A 16,138-nucleotide genomic window follows, 5' to 3' on the forward strand; every position below is an offset into this window, starting at 1 on the left:
CATAGATGTTTTCCCTTAAAAACAATTAATGGAGGCAGTTTATCCCCATTTGCGTTGCCACCCATGAGAACTGTCGTACTCTCTCTTCCAGGCCCGGTGGTTATTCTTGAAGCTGTGGCATTTTTTTGACCCACAATTTTAGTTTTACTTGGATCGAGCGTAAAATTAGTTTCGTCGATGTTATAAATCTGAGAAGGCTTATTTTGCAGGTCGTTATTTTCTAAGGTTGCTTTTAACATGTCAAAATATTGTTCAATCACAAATGGATCATTGGCTTTTTTTTCTGGCATACTCCAGTCCTTGTGGTTTTTTTAAAGATAGCCTGTGCCTTTTTTTAAAGGATAAGAACCAATCCTCGCCAGGTACTCCAACTTTAAATGGCGTTTTTATATTATTTTTCGTGACATACTTTCCCACCAATTCTAAGATTTCCTTTCTGCTGAGCCCCCAACCCGACATCTCCATGATTTTTAATGGCATTCACTAATTTTTTTTTTATCAGCTGCAGGTATTGGGGTGGGTCTTCCTTTGGACGTGCTTTTTGATCCTCGGGTTCCTCGTAGGTGTTTTTGAAGAGTGGAAAATGGGATTTGATACCTCTGAGCAGCACCACGAATACTGATACGATTTTCTTGGATGTTTCTGATCGCATCTTTTAAAAGTTCAGCACTGTAAGGAGGGTCTTGTTTCTTTTTTTATACACTCCCACCATTTTGAAGGAACTCACTAGGAACTGTATAAACTAGTCTTAAATCGATCCTATTTTAAAGATTTCCACACTGTCTTTACAATTAATTAAAGTCTTTGGTAAGTTTTTACACTATTTCTTCGATATTAGTCTTAGCCTGTAACAATAGAGAAAATGATAGGTTATAGCCTAAAAACTCAAGAAGGAGGAGGCTGGGGCACATGTAGTCAGTGATTACATTTACCCCAGTCTCAGTGATTATACTTACCCCATATGCGCATTTCGGTGGGGTAAATGTAATTGCTGGCATACATTTTTTGTTAAGTATCGAAAATCAAATCTGATAGCAGAATCAACATCCTTGTCGAAAATTACCTAAGGGAGCAAAATATTACAACTAAATACTAATATTAGCAGTAGTAATAGGGAATTAAAATTCCTAAAAGGCACTCACAAAATTATTAGAAATGTCAAAGTACAAAAAAGAAAAAGGGAAATCTTTGAAACTGGAACTAAGAGGTTAATAAAAAGTAATATGGGTATAAAAAGGGTCATATTTTCGAATTTCGAAGAAAATATGTATTTGCACATTTTTTCCAAAAAACGTGCCCATTTAGACGACAATTTGTTAAAAATGTATTTCACAAATATTATTTTTATTTCATAAATATAAGTATATGATAAAGTGAAGCAGAAGACTTAACGATGCTACTTGCCGATATATGCTATAACTCATTGAGATGTGTATGGAAAAAAAAGTGAAGCGATATTTAAGGTATTTCAAAAAAATATTTCTTTAGTACATACATTAGTTACATGCATTGGGATCAATGTTGATACAGTTACATTATGCTTGCTTGGTGCGAATTTTCTTTTTTTTTTATTACTTACTACAATTGATCACATAAGTTATTTGCTTGTGTTAGTAATCCCTTAAGTATCTTCTTAGGGCATCTTCACATCCAAGTATTCTTATTCCTTTTTTCCTTATTTACGTAATATCCCGTATAATATAAAAAGCGTAATATTAAGGAATGCATATGTCATTTCAAATTATTTTTATTATTATTATAATGTGCAGTTAATAACTAAATAAATTAAATTTTACTGCATTTAATTGTTGTTAAATAACGCTGAATTATCATAATTACTAAGTACTTAACGTTGAAGATAACGAAAAATATAAAGCTTCGTTTAAACAAATTTATTATTACAACATATTTAAAACTGAAACATTAGTATATGAGAATTTTTACTACATAAAATATCAAAAAATACGTGTACCTATTGAACGATTTTAAATAGCTACTCGCTCACATCAATAAATAGCTATAAATACTGCAATAATTGAAATGAAGTTTGTTGAGCCCGTTGATGTTAAAAAAATATTTGATTCTACGGATATATTTCTCTTTGATGTTGATGGTAAGTAACTTTTTTATTAACAGTTTAGAAAATTGAACATTACTTACCTGATAGTGTAAAATGCGAATACAAATTTATTTATACGATAAATATGGGGTCTCAAATAAGAACTCCAAGATGGCTATAAAGAATACAGAGTATATTTTCTCTTCATCAAATCTACCTCAGATTCTCAACCTATTTTAATAGGTAGACTATGAATTTAATGATCCAAATAAGATTATATCATTTGGAATATTATTGGGTTTGGGGATCAATAATATAAAAGTCCAAGCCTACTTAAATTTGCCGACGTTGACGTTTCGCAAAATTTATTTGCATTATATATAAATGATAAATTATATTTTGGAAGTATTGTATATATCCTTGTATTGTCTAATATTACGTACCTAAAAAAAGCTTTCTGCATAAATGTTCATTTTTATTATTTTTTTTTGAAATGTCGGCAAATTTTAATAGGCTCTTATTGATCCCTAAATCGAACAATATTCCAAACGATATAATCTACGAGTATTTTCAACTCTTTTTTATTTAGTTGGTGCTTATATAAATATCTTAGAATCGAATAATTTGAAAATGTTGAAAACGTTAAATGCATATATCTGTAACTCATTCTATCATGATAATAGAAAAAAAAAAAAAAAAAGAAAATGTGCTATATTACGTAAGACAAAATAAAATCTTGTGTACAAGCATCCTAAAAACTAAAAAATTCTAAATTCACTTTAAATTTCAAATTTGAAACAAACATAACATCTAAAACATTTTACCATAAAATTTACAAAATTAGTTATAACAAAACAGATTGAAAAAATTTAAAAAAAAACATCTTTTTGATAAATTTGATTAAAAAATAAGTAAATCTGTCACTAAAACAGAATTTAGAGCAAGTAAATTAAAATATTTATTAGGAAACAAAACTAAAAACACTAAAATGATGTCAGAGCACAGGTCAAAAGGTATCATTAAAAAAATCGTCAAGGCTATAATATGCCCTGGATAATAAAACTAATTTAGGGAGTGTTAGAGGGAGGTTTAGGACATTTATGAATAAGAGTAGCTGTTTCTAAGATAAAAAGAGAAAAAAGAGTTAGAATTTTTTGAGATATAAAGAGAGGTTTACAAGAAGCTCTTAACCCAGCGGAACATAGGTATCTAACTGCCTATATGAGAAAATAATTTTCTTCATATAATTAGTGTCATAAATTGAAATTTAAATCACCAAAAAGGAAACTTTTTAGAAATAAAAACCAATTAAAAGTAGACCTTTATTTTATGAATTAGCTGTAGATTTTAAAAATATAAAAAGAATGTAAAAAATCCAAAAGAATATATCTGATCTCCACTGCTTATCTCAAATCCTAAATATAATAATTAACTTTTTTAGGTTATTTCAACAAAATGTTCCCACCAAACGAAATGAAACACTAATCTGTTATAATAACAATGAGTTTATAACGTTTATAACTAATACAATAAGTACATATTTTGCCAGCTTTGTCTACGGTATTTAAATGGATCTTACCTAGTCAATTATTTTGTTTGATTTGTAACTACTACTGACGTATTTCTGGCTTAGATAATTAAATAAATTAAATCAAACGAAAATTTTTACGTATTATATGATTGTACTCAATTCAAATTTAACCCTTTAGCTAAGGACAAATTTTATTTTAATGCTGGACTTATATTTTTTTAATTTTTTTTTTCTCAATTATTTTGTTTGATTTGTAATTATTTTAAAGTTGATTGCGTTGAAGTAAAATCAAAATTAAACCTTGGCCTTGACCCGAAAAAATAAAGCGAACAACGTAAACAATTTTTAATACCATCATGATATGATGATATTGTAGTTAAATTAATACGTAAAGAGTTTTTTACTATGCTTGATTTAAAAGATGTCTATTGGCAAATAAGTAACATATTCCTAGCTTAGATAATTAAAAGGTAATCCACAAAAATCATAATTCAATTTAACCCTCTAGATAATATAAGACAACGACAAATTTTATTTTAATGCGGGACTAATATTTTTTTTATACTTTTATCTCTGCTTATCAACTCTCACTCTGCTTATTTTCCATATAATTTTCTATCTTTTAGCTGGGCCAAAACATGTTTAAACTGCTATTTAAATAAAATTCACAGTTATATAAACCTATCACAACTCAGATATTTATTTTCTACCATATAACTTCCTTTTAAAGCCCCTGGGGATAGGCATTTTTAGGTTCGAAACACGCAAGACGTAACTTAATATTTAATATATTGAGGAGATCGGCGATAGTCGACAGACATGTCATTGTTATAACCAAAAGCCGAGTATCACTATAATAACTAATAATATAATGGATAGTTAATGGAAGAAATGAAGAAGGATATAGAAGACATTAAATGTGAAATAAAGTCATCTAAGAATGAATCATATGCAACAATTGTACACCGCCAAAAGGATAAAGTAAACAATACCTCAAACTTGCCTACAATTGTTATTAAACCCAAAGTAGCACAAAGTTTACAAAAAACCAGAATGGAACTTCAATCATCAATAAACCCTGCAAACTTGAATCTTGGAATTAGAAATATTAAAGAAAAAATGGAAAAATTATAGTTAAATGTGATACAGAACATGACATAAATCTATTCAAGAAGGAAGCTGAAACTAAACTTAAAGAAAACTTTGAAATAGAGGTACCAAGAAAAATTTCGCCTAAAATAAAAATTGTTGGGTATACGGGCGAAGACTCATTTGAACATATAGAAGGTAAAATTCGTAAACAGAATAAATGGATAAACACACAGGACTACATAAAAGTAACGTATATTAAATATTTTAAAAATAAACAAAGCAAAGTTATATATGCTGAATGCTCAGGGAGTCTCTTCAATAAAATGTTAAATAATGAGAAAATATACATAGGATGGAAACGTCTACCAGTTCATGAAGATTTAACAATTTTGCGATGTTTTAATTGTCAGGGTTTTCATCATAAGAGCCGAAAATGTATAAAGAATGAAATATGTGGTAACTGTGCGGGAGATCATGGTACCAATGCGTGTGATCAGCTAAGAAAGTTATGTATAAACTGCCAAGCGGCCAATGAGAAATATAAACTCCACCTTAACACAAATCATAGAGCTCTCAACCAAGAATGTCCATCTGTAAAATACCATATGGAGCGATTAAAAAACAAGGTTGATTATCAATTTATAATAAATGGTATTTAACGCTCAGCATGATATATGGGAAGAAATAAATAAAGAAAATGGGACTCTAGGTGGAATGATGGATCAAGAAAGGTTAGAAATTTTAAAGGATAAGAAGTTAGTTATTGAGGTTATAGTTAGTTGATGTTAGCTTAATTCATTTTAATATAAGAAGCCTAAATAGGAACATTGATAACTTAATTACTTACTTAGAAACTTATAAATTACATTTTATTGATATTATTGTGCTTTCTGAAACCTTTAAAATTGATTCGATAAACAATTTTAATATACCAGACTAGAGAGTTTCATATAATAATGCTAAGTATAATAAAAATGATGGTGTTGTTATACTAGTAAAAAATAATTTGAATAGTGACTTTTCTTTCACTCAGTTGACTAACTCAGAGGCAACTCTAAGTAGAATGAATTTTGAAGTAAATGGCACAACTTTTGGATTAAAGGCAATATACAAGCCTCCACTCATTTCAAAAACAGATTTTATGAGTGATTTATTTACATACTCTAAGACAATAACTTTTTCTAATATCGAAATTTTTGTTGGAGACGACAATCTAAATATTTGAGAACGAAATGATAATCATGTTGTTAATTATCTTTCTATGATGAACTCATTAGGCTTCAAGTCATATATTAACTCAGTCACAAGACTTCTTTTAAAAACTCGCCTAGATTACTTGTTTATCAATCAAAAAATAAATTCTAATAATTTACAACTAAATTCATATGTAATTGAAGCAGATATAACAGATCATAGCCCAATAATGTTTCTCGCTAGTCGTATAGAAGAAAAGCAATATAATTTAATAAATTCTTACAATGACATTAAAACTACATTGGATATTCCTAAGTTTAGACGACTACTACGAGATTTTGATTGGTCAGTCGTGATGAATAATCATGACTCAGATTGCAACAACAATTTTCTTAAAAAGTTACCAACAATTATTAATAAACGCTTCACAAACCTCCAATATAAAGTACAAAAAACATAAAAAAATAAAAGATTGGATTAGTAACGGTATTATCATATCAATTAAGACTAGAGACCGAATGAAGAAAAAATTATTGAAAAGATTTGATACCCAATTAAATAAAGAATATAGAGACTATAGAAATAAATTAAACAAACTCATACATAAACAGAAAAATGAATATTATAGGAAAAAAAAATGAAAATAACAAGGGTAATATGAGAAAGTTGTACCAAATAATCAAAGATGCCACATACAAAAACGTTAAAAACAAAAACGATGGTTTTATTAATATAAAAAATAAATATGGAGAAAATTTGAATAGTCTACTTGAAGCATCAAATTATTGTAATAGCTATTACATCAATGTTGGAGTAGAAATGGAAACAGCAATTCCGCCACCACAACATGAACAGGAATTGGATGCCCTGATAACAAAATCAATTTATTTTAACCCCATAACAAAAAATCAATTAATAAAGTGTATCTCAACATTAAAAAATAATAGTTCACCAGGTTATGATGGTATTCAAGCTGATATTATTAAACAAACACATTTAGAAATAATTAATCCACTATTACATATACTAAACCTTATATTAGAAACTGGTTTAATACCCCTCGAATTTAAAACATCGGTAAAAACACCCATTCATAAATCAGGTTTCAAAACATCCATTAATAATTACAGGCCTATCAGCCTTATAAGTAGTTTTGCGAAACTCTGTGAAAAATTTATAAAGATTAGACTAATGAATTTCTTAAGAATAAATAATGTTTTATCCTCAAGTCAATATGGATTTCTTGAGGGCTGCAGTACAGAAGATGCCATGCATCAACTAATAACTGAGGTAGTTAATAATTTAAATTCAAACAGAAAATGTATGGCTATATTCCTAGATCTTGCAAAGGCCTCTGATACTGTGCCTCATAATATACTTCTTAATGTTCTTGAAAGATATGGAATTCGGGGTACTGCTTTAGAGTTGTTTTCAAGTTATTTATCAGGGCGACTACAAATGGTTAACCTCAATAATATCCCAAGTGTTTTCACTTACTAATGCGAATAGACCACATTATAGTTCTATTTTAGTAGATAATCACTGTATTGAAGAAACATTATGTACAAAATACCTTGGAGTTGTAATTGATAAGTTTCTGAAATGGCAACCACACATTGATTATGTTTCCAACAAAATTCAAAAACTAATTCATAAATTTTACTTATTGACGGAATTTCTAAATACTAAGATAATGTATAAAGCATTTGTGGAATCAATTATAAGATATGGTATATTGGTGTGGGGAGGACTTTATAATAACTGCCTGTACAAATTAAATATAATACAGAAATATATTTTAAAAATTATTTTTAAAAAAGATAATTTTTACCCTATGCATTTATTATTTAATAAAGATATTTTTAACATTCGATCAATTTACACTCTCACAATCTGTTCTTACATATTCGACCTAATTCAAAGTCTTTTGTTAATCATAATTATGATACAAGAACTAGATGCAATAAGCAAATTAAACTACCACTAAGTACTAATAATCTTAATCTAAGATACATAAATTACTTTGGACCTAAATTATATAACTTGTTGCCGGGTGCTTGTAGAGGTTGCACTTCCATGAAAAAAATTATTATTTGTGTTGTATTATTAATATTTGTGTAGGAGTGTAATCTGTAATCTCTGAAAGCGCTCACCAATTTGAAAAGTTTTTCGTCTGAGCATTAGATCACAGATAGTGTCAAGGTTGGTTGTATTTTGAATTTTTTAATATATATGTATGTATGCATAAATTTTTAATTATATTTCTCTCTAACTTGCTTAGTCTCTTAATCTTTCTTATCTTTGTGATAATATTTATAATAGAAAATATTATTAGTTTATATGTAAAAGTAAGTAACATGATTTGATACCGCATATACAGATGTTTCACATCTAGGTGCTTGATCAGTATTAAAACGAATCATAATTCGATAAAAACTATAATATATGATATATCTTAACTAGTCTATAGTAACTTTTTGTATAATTACTGTTATATGATGTTTGTAAAGTATTCAATTCAATAATTGTTTTTTTTTTTCTAAAAAGCTATTTAAGCCACTATAAATAAAGGGGACCTAGTACTAGCTTTTGTTGCAGAAGTGGTTCTACGATTATCGTTTTTGAAATTTGTTTACATTACAACAGTTTTGGTTTATATTAGATAAAAGGTCTCGATTAGTTTTTTGCAAATCATCTGATTCCGAAAATTTTAAAGTTTTTGAATAAAATATCACTACTGATTGATGTATAAAAACCTTTCAATAAATTTACGAAAATGCGAATAGATTGATGTTTTTTTGTAAGCCTAAGAATGGCATCTTTTGTACATTTTTTTTGTTTGTAAAAATCGAATTGATTTTTAAAAATGTCTGTTTTAAAAAGTTGGTTGGAAAACCGAAAAACTAATTGGTATTTTATAATTTTCTCAATTATCTTATAAATATGCGAAATTAAGGACACGAGTCTAAAATAGTTTAAATCATCGGTTGATTCACTTTTATGCAGTGGAATCTACACCTGTCCAAGAGAAACTATTTTTTTTCACAATTGCAGTTTAAGTTTTCAGTAGGCTTTTACTTCATTATAATCCTTTTATGATGTTTTCTTTAGTTTAATTTTGGAAGATTTTCTATTTGCTTTCGAAACCAAATTTTTCGTCGTTTCGGTCATGGTACTCTTAATCGAATTAAATATTCTCAATATGACAGAGCCTAATTTGAAATATTTAATATTAAAAAAACTATGAATGAATGAAATATTATTTATTTTACTTATGAATTTCTTAGTTAGTCTTAATTCCAACCAGAAATAATTTCTTTAATCATTTTTCCTTGCATACAACTAGTTTTTCTTCAACTAATATTTAGGAAAACAGCCAACCAAGAATAATAATCAACCATCTGTACAAATATCGAAAAAAATCAAATAGGATTAAAATAAAGATGGTTCTAAACCCCACATGACTTTTTCTCTAACAAACAAATTTTTTTTGAAATTTTAGGTGTGTTAAAGCTAGGACCAAATCCTATCCCAGGTGCCATATCGTTTATTAAGGACCTACGGCGACGAAATAAGCAAATTGGATTTGTCACCAATGCAACGTCTTTTAGTGCGGATGATCAAAGAAATAGGCTCAGCCTATTTGAGGCAACTAATGATGAAATATTTACACCCCATGATGCTATAGTAGCTTACCTGCAAAAGATAAATTTTCAGAAAGACATATTTGTTATAAGTAACCATACAACAAAAAAGTTATTACGAGAATCTGGATATAAAATCATCCAATTAGAGGTATGTTAGCAGAAAAAAATAAAAACTATGGTATTTATATTAAGTAACTATTCTATTCAAATTCAAAATATTTTATTTGCCTATAAAAATAAAAATAATTTTGACTAAAAGCTAATTGCAGAAGAATCACATAAGTTTTCTTTAGACAAAGGGGATGGTATAGCGATTTTTAAAACCGTTGATACCTAGCATTAAATATTCCAGAAGTGATACAACCCTACTACTACTAATACTTAACATTTAATAAACTTAGAAACTTAACAGAATGAAAGGCTGGTAAAAAAAATTGAATTCATAAAGAAAAAGAAACAAATTAAAAAGTCACATGTATGGTGCGCAAAAGGTGGAAACAGATAAGGAAGGACTGATCCGCGACATCCAGAGGAGCCTTCAGGAACACTGAGAGGTTCTTAAGTATATTTATATACTATAGCATTTTAAAAACGTATATATTTTCATTTTAAAAACTTTTTTGACATATTTTTAATATTTATTGAGAGACTAACTGAATGCCCGCGGCGCTGTTTGCGTGGAATTTGAAAATAAAAGAAAAGTTCTACTGAAGGCCTTTTTTGTAAATAATATTTTTTGTTTTGCCTTCTTCTAATATGTAAAAATATGAATTTTCAACGCTATAAGTTTAAAATGAAAGAATTTTCGTAGAAGAGGTTTTCACCTCATTTCACCCCTTCAGGGTGGCAGAATTTTCGAGAATCTGTTGTTTTCATTAAAATGACATTAAATTAGAGTTTTTGCAGTTTTTTTTCCGAAAAGCAATGAATTTAAGGATAAAAAAAATGTTAAAATCTGAGAGGGCAGCTAGTTAAAAAAAAAACGAAAAAATGGGAAGAAGGTAAAAAATTAAAATAAAAATGACCTGTTCCACCGTTTTTTAAAAAAGTACATAGTATTGATGCTATGATACATAAGGGGTGGTTTCAAGCCCTTCCCGATTGAATTTCAAAAAATCCCTTCTTAGTAGACGCCTACATAACTATAGGAATGTTGTCCCCAAAATTCATATTTCTAGGTTTTACCGTTTGGGCTGTACGTTGATTATCAGTCAGGACAAGTCTTTTTATATACAGTGCATCCCAAAAGTTATGTCTAAATTCATTTAAAATTCAGAGGTGTGTTCGGAAAAAAAAGGCTCGGACCCGTCGATTTTTATTTCAAGTTGCGCATTTTTGTACGTAAGGTTTGTATATACAGGGTTGCTCAAAAATAAATTACGACCATCAACTTCATATTTTCGAATGAAAGCACCTTTTTTTTATTTCTTCCTTGAATTTCGCGTGGAATTCTACGTATGTTTCATGCATCATGTCCTATACCTAAAGTCAACAGTTATCGAAAAAAAGACGACCAAACATTATTTTTGAAGTTCACCTTACGCGTTACCTTATCTCTGAGAATTCTCTTAACCAGTTATTTATGTATTAGGTTATTTATATTTAGATATAACTATGGTGGTTATGTAAAAGAGCATTTAAATTGAACAGCAGATATTTCTTATTAGTTTCCTAGTTTGCTTTTTTAAATAAAAATAAAAACATATTATAATTATTCTTAATATTATTATTTAAAGCTATAATTATATTCAATCAAGCGTTCACAAATATAATACTAGATGATACCAAGATACTAATAGCCTTCCCTGAATTTTAAATGCCCGACTTGCTTGAGTTACAGGTTAATAGTACCAGATTTGAAGGTAAAGCTTAAAGTACGCGTTTTCAGCGATCTTTTAGCTATCTTCCGAATATGTATGTCTCGCTGCCATATACAGGTTGCTATCCCAAAAAGTTACAGCTTTATTCTAGCTCATATCTACCTTATCTTTTAGCGAAAATACAATATTATTTGTTTTGCCAGTATTCACAAGAAGTTTGGTGCGTTAAACCACTTCTCAACACTACTCTGAATGCTGATAACCCCAGACAGTCTGTTAATTGGCTCTATACAGAGGCGTGCTGTCATCGGCACACAAAGTACATTTTTATTAACGTCTTTAAAAGTTAAGCCTTAAGTCTTGCCTTGTCGACGGTGTTGATTATGTTCGATTACAACAAGGCTTTCGACATGCTTAATCATGAAATCTTGTTGTCAATTCTTGGTTTTGTAGGATTTTCTACTAAGGTAGTGGATCTCATTAAAAACTTTGTCACTGATAGGAAACAGAGGGTTTGTTTGGATGGCAAATATTCAGAGGATGGGAGTCTTTCATCTGGCGTACCACAGAGAAGTATTTTGGGCCCCCTTCTTTATTCTATTTATACGTGTTAACTTGTCTCAAATATTCATAACATCATATTTACGCTGACGACACTCAGATAATTTTTTCCTTTGATCCTTCTAATCCTGAGTATGCCAAACATTGTTTAAATGAAGATCTAAAATTGCTGTATAAGCGATCCTTAAGGCATTGCTTTAGGGCAAAACCTTCTTAATCGCATTCAGTTGTACATCAATAATGAACCAATTTCATTTTAAAACATGATTAGGAATCTTCATGTATACATGGATATTGACTTGAAATTTTCTCACCATGTAACAAAAAAGTTATTCCATGCTTAAATCCCTTTATTTCCAAAGATATGTGTTAAATATAGAAACAAGAAAGATGCTCTGCGATTCCCTGATTCTTTCACATCTAAATTTTTGTGATACTGTTCATGGTCCTTGTCTTGATACATATTTGGAATACGAAGACCACATGAAGTATTATACAAATTGAAGGACTTGCACTGGCTGAATATGTCTCAAAGAAGAGAATTAAATTATACTGTGTTTTGCTATAGAATCTTAAAAAATAAATGTCCTCCCTACCTAATAGATAGAATTAAGTGCAGGGCTGTTACTAGTCGAGTCAATATAAGACATCAAAATCCTCTGGAGATTCCACAGCATCGCAAAGAAATTTTAAAACGCAGCTTTTCCTATAATATTGCAAATTGTTTGAATAAACATATACTGGACCTCTCGCCATCTATAAATGCGTTTCGAAATAATACAAGGAAAAGGCTTACAACTGCTTTGTTCTAATATTGTGTTAAGCCCATACAACTTTGTATTTAAGCTGAAATTTGCCTTTTAATCCATGTGCCTATTTTCGCTGACAGATGTACTGATATTTTCTTGAGGATGAATACACGTTTTTATTACTATTATTATTATTATTATTATTAAATCAATAATACAAGGAAAGCCCCAAGGCTGAAAAGAGTCCATTTTTAGTATCTATAAAATTGTTACTTTAAAGTTGTAAGGTACTGCAAATGACTTACTTAAATCTAAAAATTTATTAATTCTAAATCTAAATTGACATACTTGGTTTTGCTTTTTTTCTGAACCTTTTTATCTGGTAAATACACAGCGCTCTTATTTACTAGGTTTAAATTCTAGTCTTGAATGAATTGAATTTTTATTTCTATCTACTATAAAATGGATTAAGTCCTTGTTACTTTTGCATATCTTAATACTTGTTTTTTTGCTAGAACTGCTTAACCAAATTCCCAATTCCGCTGTCTGAAGATGGAATGTTTGTGCACAAACTAATTTACGTAAAGCACGAAATGCATTTTTTATTGCTGCTTTCATAATATATGTATAATTTTAATACGTCATTTGGTCATGTTTTATAATATGGAAACCTAATTTGAATTACTCTTTATTTGCTAGCAATAATAGAGAATAATATAATAATTACAGTAAAGCAAATAAAGACTAATTTAAAATATTAAAAATATTTTTTTTTGTTTTAATATTTTTGTACTCTTTAGGATATTACAACAATGCCTATTGAGGAAAGCATTAAAGCGTTTAAGGACATTTCAGAAAAAACTATTGAAATTTGTAAAAATGTTGGTGCTGTTTTAGTAGATATGGATTTTAGATTCTCACATGTGAACACTCAAATAGCATGCACCATTCTTAGGCATTTTAAAGACGTGCTACTCCTTAATAGTATATTGGATGATTCTGCTCCAATTGGAAATAATTTTATACTTATAGGTTTGTATTATTGAATATTTATTTTTATTTAATTTGTTTTATTAACATAGTATTATTTAGTATAGTAATAATATTACAGTGCGTAATTAGTTACCCTATTTACGTTTTCGCTATAAATGTAAAATTAGTATCCCCTTTAAAACAAGTGTAAACTTTTAAATATTTTGTTTATAGCAGGTTATAAATATAAATATTTCTCATTTGTTGGAATGTATTGGAATAATAGTTATTATTCCAATATGCGATATGTTATTATGTCATTGACATGAATATTATTAAAAAATAATGTATAATCTGAGTTGAGACTGAAATTTCCTTAAATATAAAATAATTAATATTTTTTTATAGGATTTCAACCTTATTACAAGAACTGCTGATATTAAACTGCCTATAAACTTCACTTGAGAATTTCAGTTTCAGGAACTTCATTCTATGAACTATAGTATTGTTAACGTGTAGATAATCTGAAGGGAAAGTGTTTTGAGAAACCATAAATTTAATTTTTTGGTGGTTTAATGCTCGGTTTTATGCTTAGTATATCACAAATTAAAGTTGGCACTGTTTTTAACAATACGTAGTTTTAATATTTGTAGCCCATATAAAGAAGAAAAAACTTCAATATTAATATTAAATAAAAAGAAATGTTAAATATTGGAAAAACTAAAACATCAAACTTATACTCATGCATTCACAATCTGTAACAGTGCTCTCAAATTTTAAAATGTTATGATGCTACTGCAACCTGTAAAAATTGAACAGAATGTTTTTAAGATAGTTTATTAGTCACCATTAATTTTAAGCATAAAATTGCTTTAAGAAAAGTATTTCTCTGAATCTAGGTCCAAAATACTATATGGACGTAATTGAAAGACACAGCAATACAAAAAGTTTAACTTTAGGAAAGCCTGCTACTGCACTGTTGGACGCTTTGAAACCAGCATTTAAGATCACTGATCCCTCTAGAGTAATGTTCTTTGGAGATAAGTAAGTTTGAAATATATACGAGTATATTATATTTTCTACATTAATATTATACTTATATATTATTAATATGATTATCTTTCTATATGTTTTAATAAGCACATATAAAAAGTTATAATCCAGGTTTCCATCTCTACATATTCCTTTTTCTTGTTTATAGTTATATTACATTGACAGTATTCGTACTAGAAATTTTGGTTTGTAAATATGATTACGTATTTGCAATAGCATTTCAAGCTAGTATATTTTAGTCTCTTATTATAAATATACAAAGACCTCTCTTTATCAATAACTCGTTGCAACAATTAATGCCACAAAATTAAGTCCTATGATGTTCAAATGGCAACTAAGACCACATAGTATTCAAGCACTCTAAAACTTTGAGCATCTATTTAAATACCATGTTTTATTAAAAAATTTCCGCTTAATGAAAAGATGGCTGAAGGAGGTTTGTTAGAAAAAGATTAATGCCCTAACTTGTTCCATCTAGTTCACAAGTTAATAAACAATTGCCCAGTAAAAACAAAATAAAAAAATTCTGACTTTTAAAAATATGTCTTATATAATAAAGTAGTAAATAAATATTGTAACTTTTCAGTGTAATGACCGACATAAGCTTTGGTAGCAACTGTGGATTCCAGACATTTCTTGTCCTCACCGGGAATACTACTAAAGAAGATTATAAAGAGTGGAACTATCCAAATGAATATAAACCTAGTTATGTAGCAGAAAGTATAGAATCAATGGTTTTGCCGTAATTCAATAAAACTAATATTGATAACAGTGAATTTTTTTCCCAATATTTATTTAGTATTATCCGCATTGTAATATTGCTACATTGATTTTTCCTTATTCAATATATTTATTTAGGCACCGAATAAAATATTTGTTTTCATTAAATTTTATTTCCGTTGTTCGAAAATTATAACTTTAAATTATATTAAAATATAAAGCCGAATAATAATAAAAATATAATAATATTTTATTTGATATAATATAATATAATTTCTTTTTCGAGTACATTTTTGACAAAGTGGTCATATCACAAAACCCCACTAACCAAAGCTCATGTTATGATCTTCGGGAGATTTAAAATGGTTAATTTTATTAATTAATAATGATTGATTTATTAAAGAAAATGCATATTTATTTTCTTGCCACTGCCACAGTACCTTAATTCCGTTTTAAGGATTTTTTTTAATTTATAGCATTACAGTTATTTTTATGTTTGCATAGGTAATAGTTAGTTTCAATGTATTGAAAAGTAATTTATCTACATATTTATTATGAATTACTTATTATATTGGGTATTACGTCACTTATAGTAAAAATCAATTTAGAAATTTTTATCTCACACGCTCAACAATTGAAAAGAAGAAGAAAATAGACTTATTCACGTATTTAAAAGAAATATGAACTTAAATCTGTAACGATACCGTTCGATATACTTAATTTAATTTAAGTTCAATAAG

The 16,138-nt window shown here is 28.4% G+C and overlaps 2 protein-coding genes across 9 annotated transcripts in view; both read left to right on the forward strand.

Annotated features, from left to right (window-relative positions):
- Positions 1 to 16,138, forward strand: part of LOC126733620 (disks large 1 tumor suppressor protein) — an 825,690-nt gene that overhangs the window by 554,366 nt on the left and 255,186 nt on the right. The window lies entirely within an intron of this gene.
- On the forward strand, positions 1,896 to 15,444 carry LOC126733756 (uncharacterized). Its single transcript, XM_050437152.1, has 5 exons — positions 1,896 to 2,113; positions 9,379 to 9,671; positions 13,454 to 13,685; positions 14,525 to 14,669; positions 15,265 to 15,444. The coding sequence occupies exons 1-5, from the start codon at positions 2,041 to 2,043 to the stop codon at positions 15,422 to 15,424; spliced, it is 903 nt and encodes a 300-aa protein (XP_050293109.1). The 5' UTR covers positions 1,896 to 2,040; the 3' UTR covers positions 15,425 to 15,444.

The sequence above is a fragment of the Anthonomus grandis genome, chromosome 1 (assembly GCF_022605725.1).
Source record: "Anthonomus grandis grandis chromosome 1, icAntGran1.3, whole genome shotgun sequence".
NCBI classification, from domain to species: Eukaryota; Metazoa; Arthropoda; class Insecta; order Coleoptera; family Curculionidae; genus Anthonomus; species Anthonomus grandis.

What these genes read in the sequence shown, in the direction of transcription:
- LOC126733756 (XM_050437152.1), top strand. Translation starts at nt 2,041, where the DNA reads ATGAAGTTTGTTGAGCCCGTTGATGTTAAAAAAATATTTGATTCTACG. An exon ending in ATTTCTCTTTGATGTTGATG is followed by an intron (nt 2,114 to 9,378) that starts GTAAGTAACTTT and finishes TTGAAATTTTAG; the next exon opens with GTGTGTTAAAGCTAGGACCA. An exon ending in AAATAATTTTATACTTATAG is followed by an intron (nt 13,686 to 14,524) that starts GTTTGTATTATT and finishes CTCTGAATCTAG; the next exon opens with GTCCAAAATACTATATGGAC.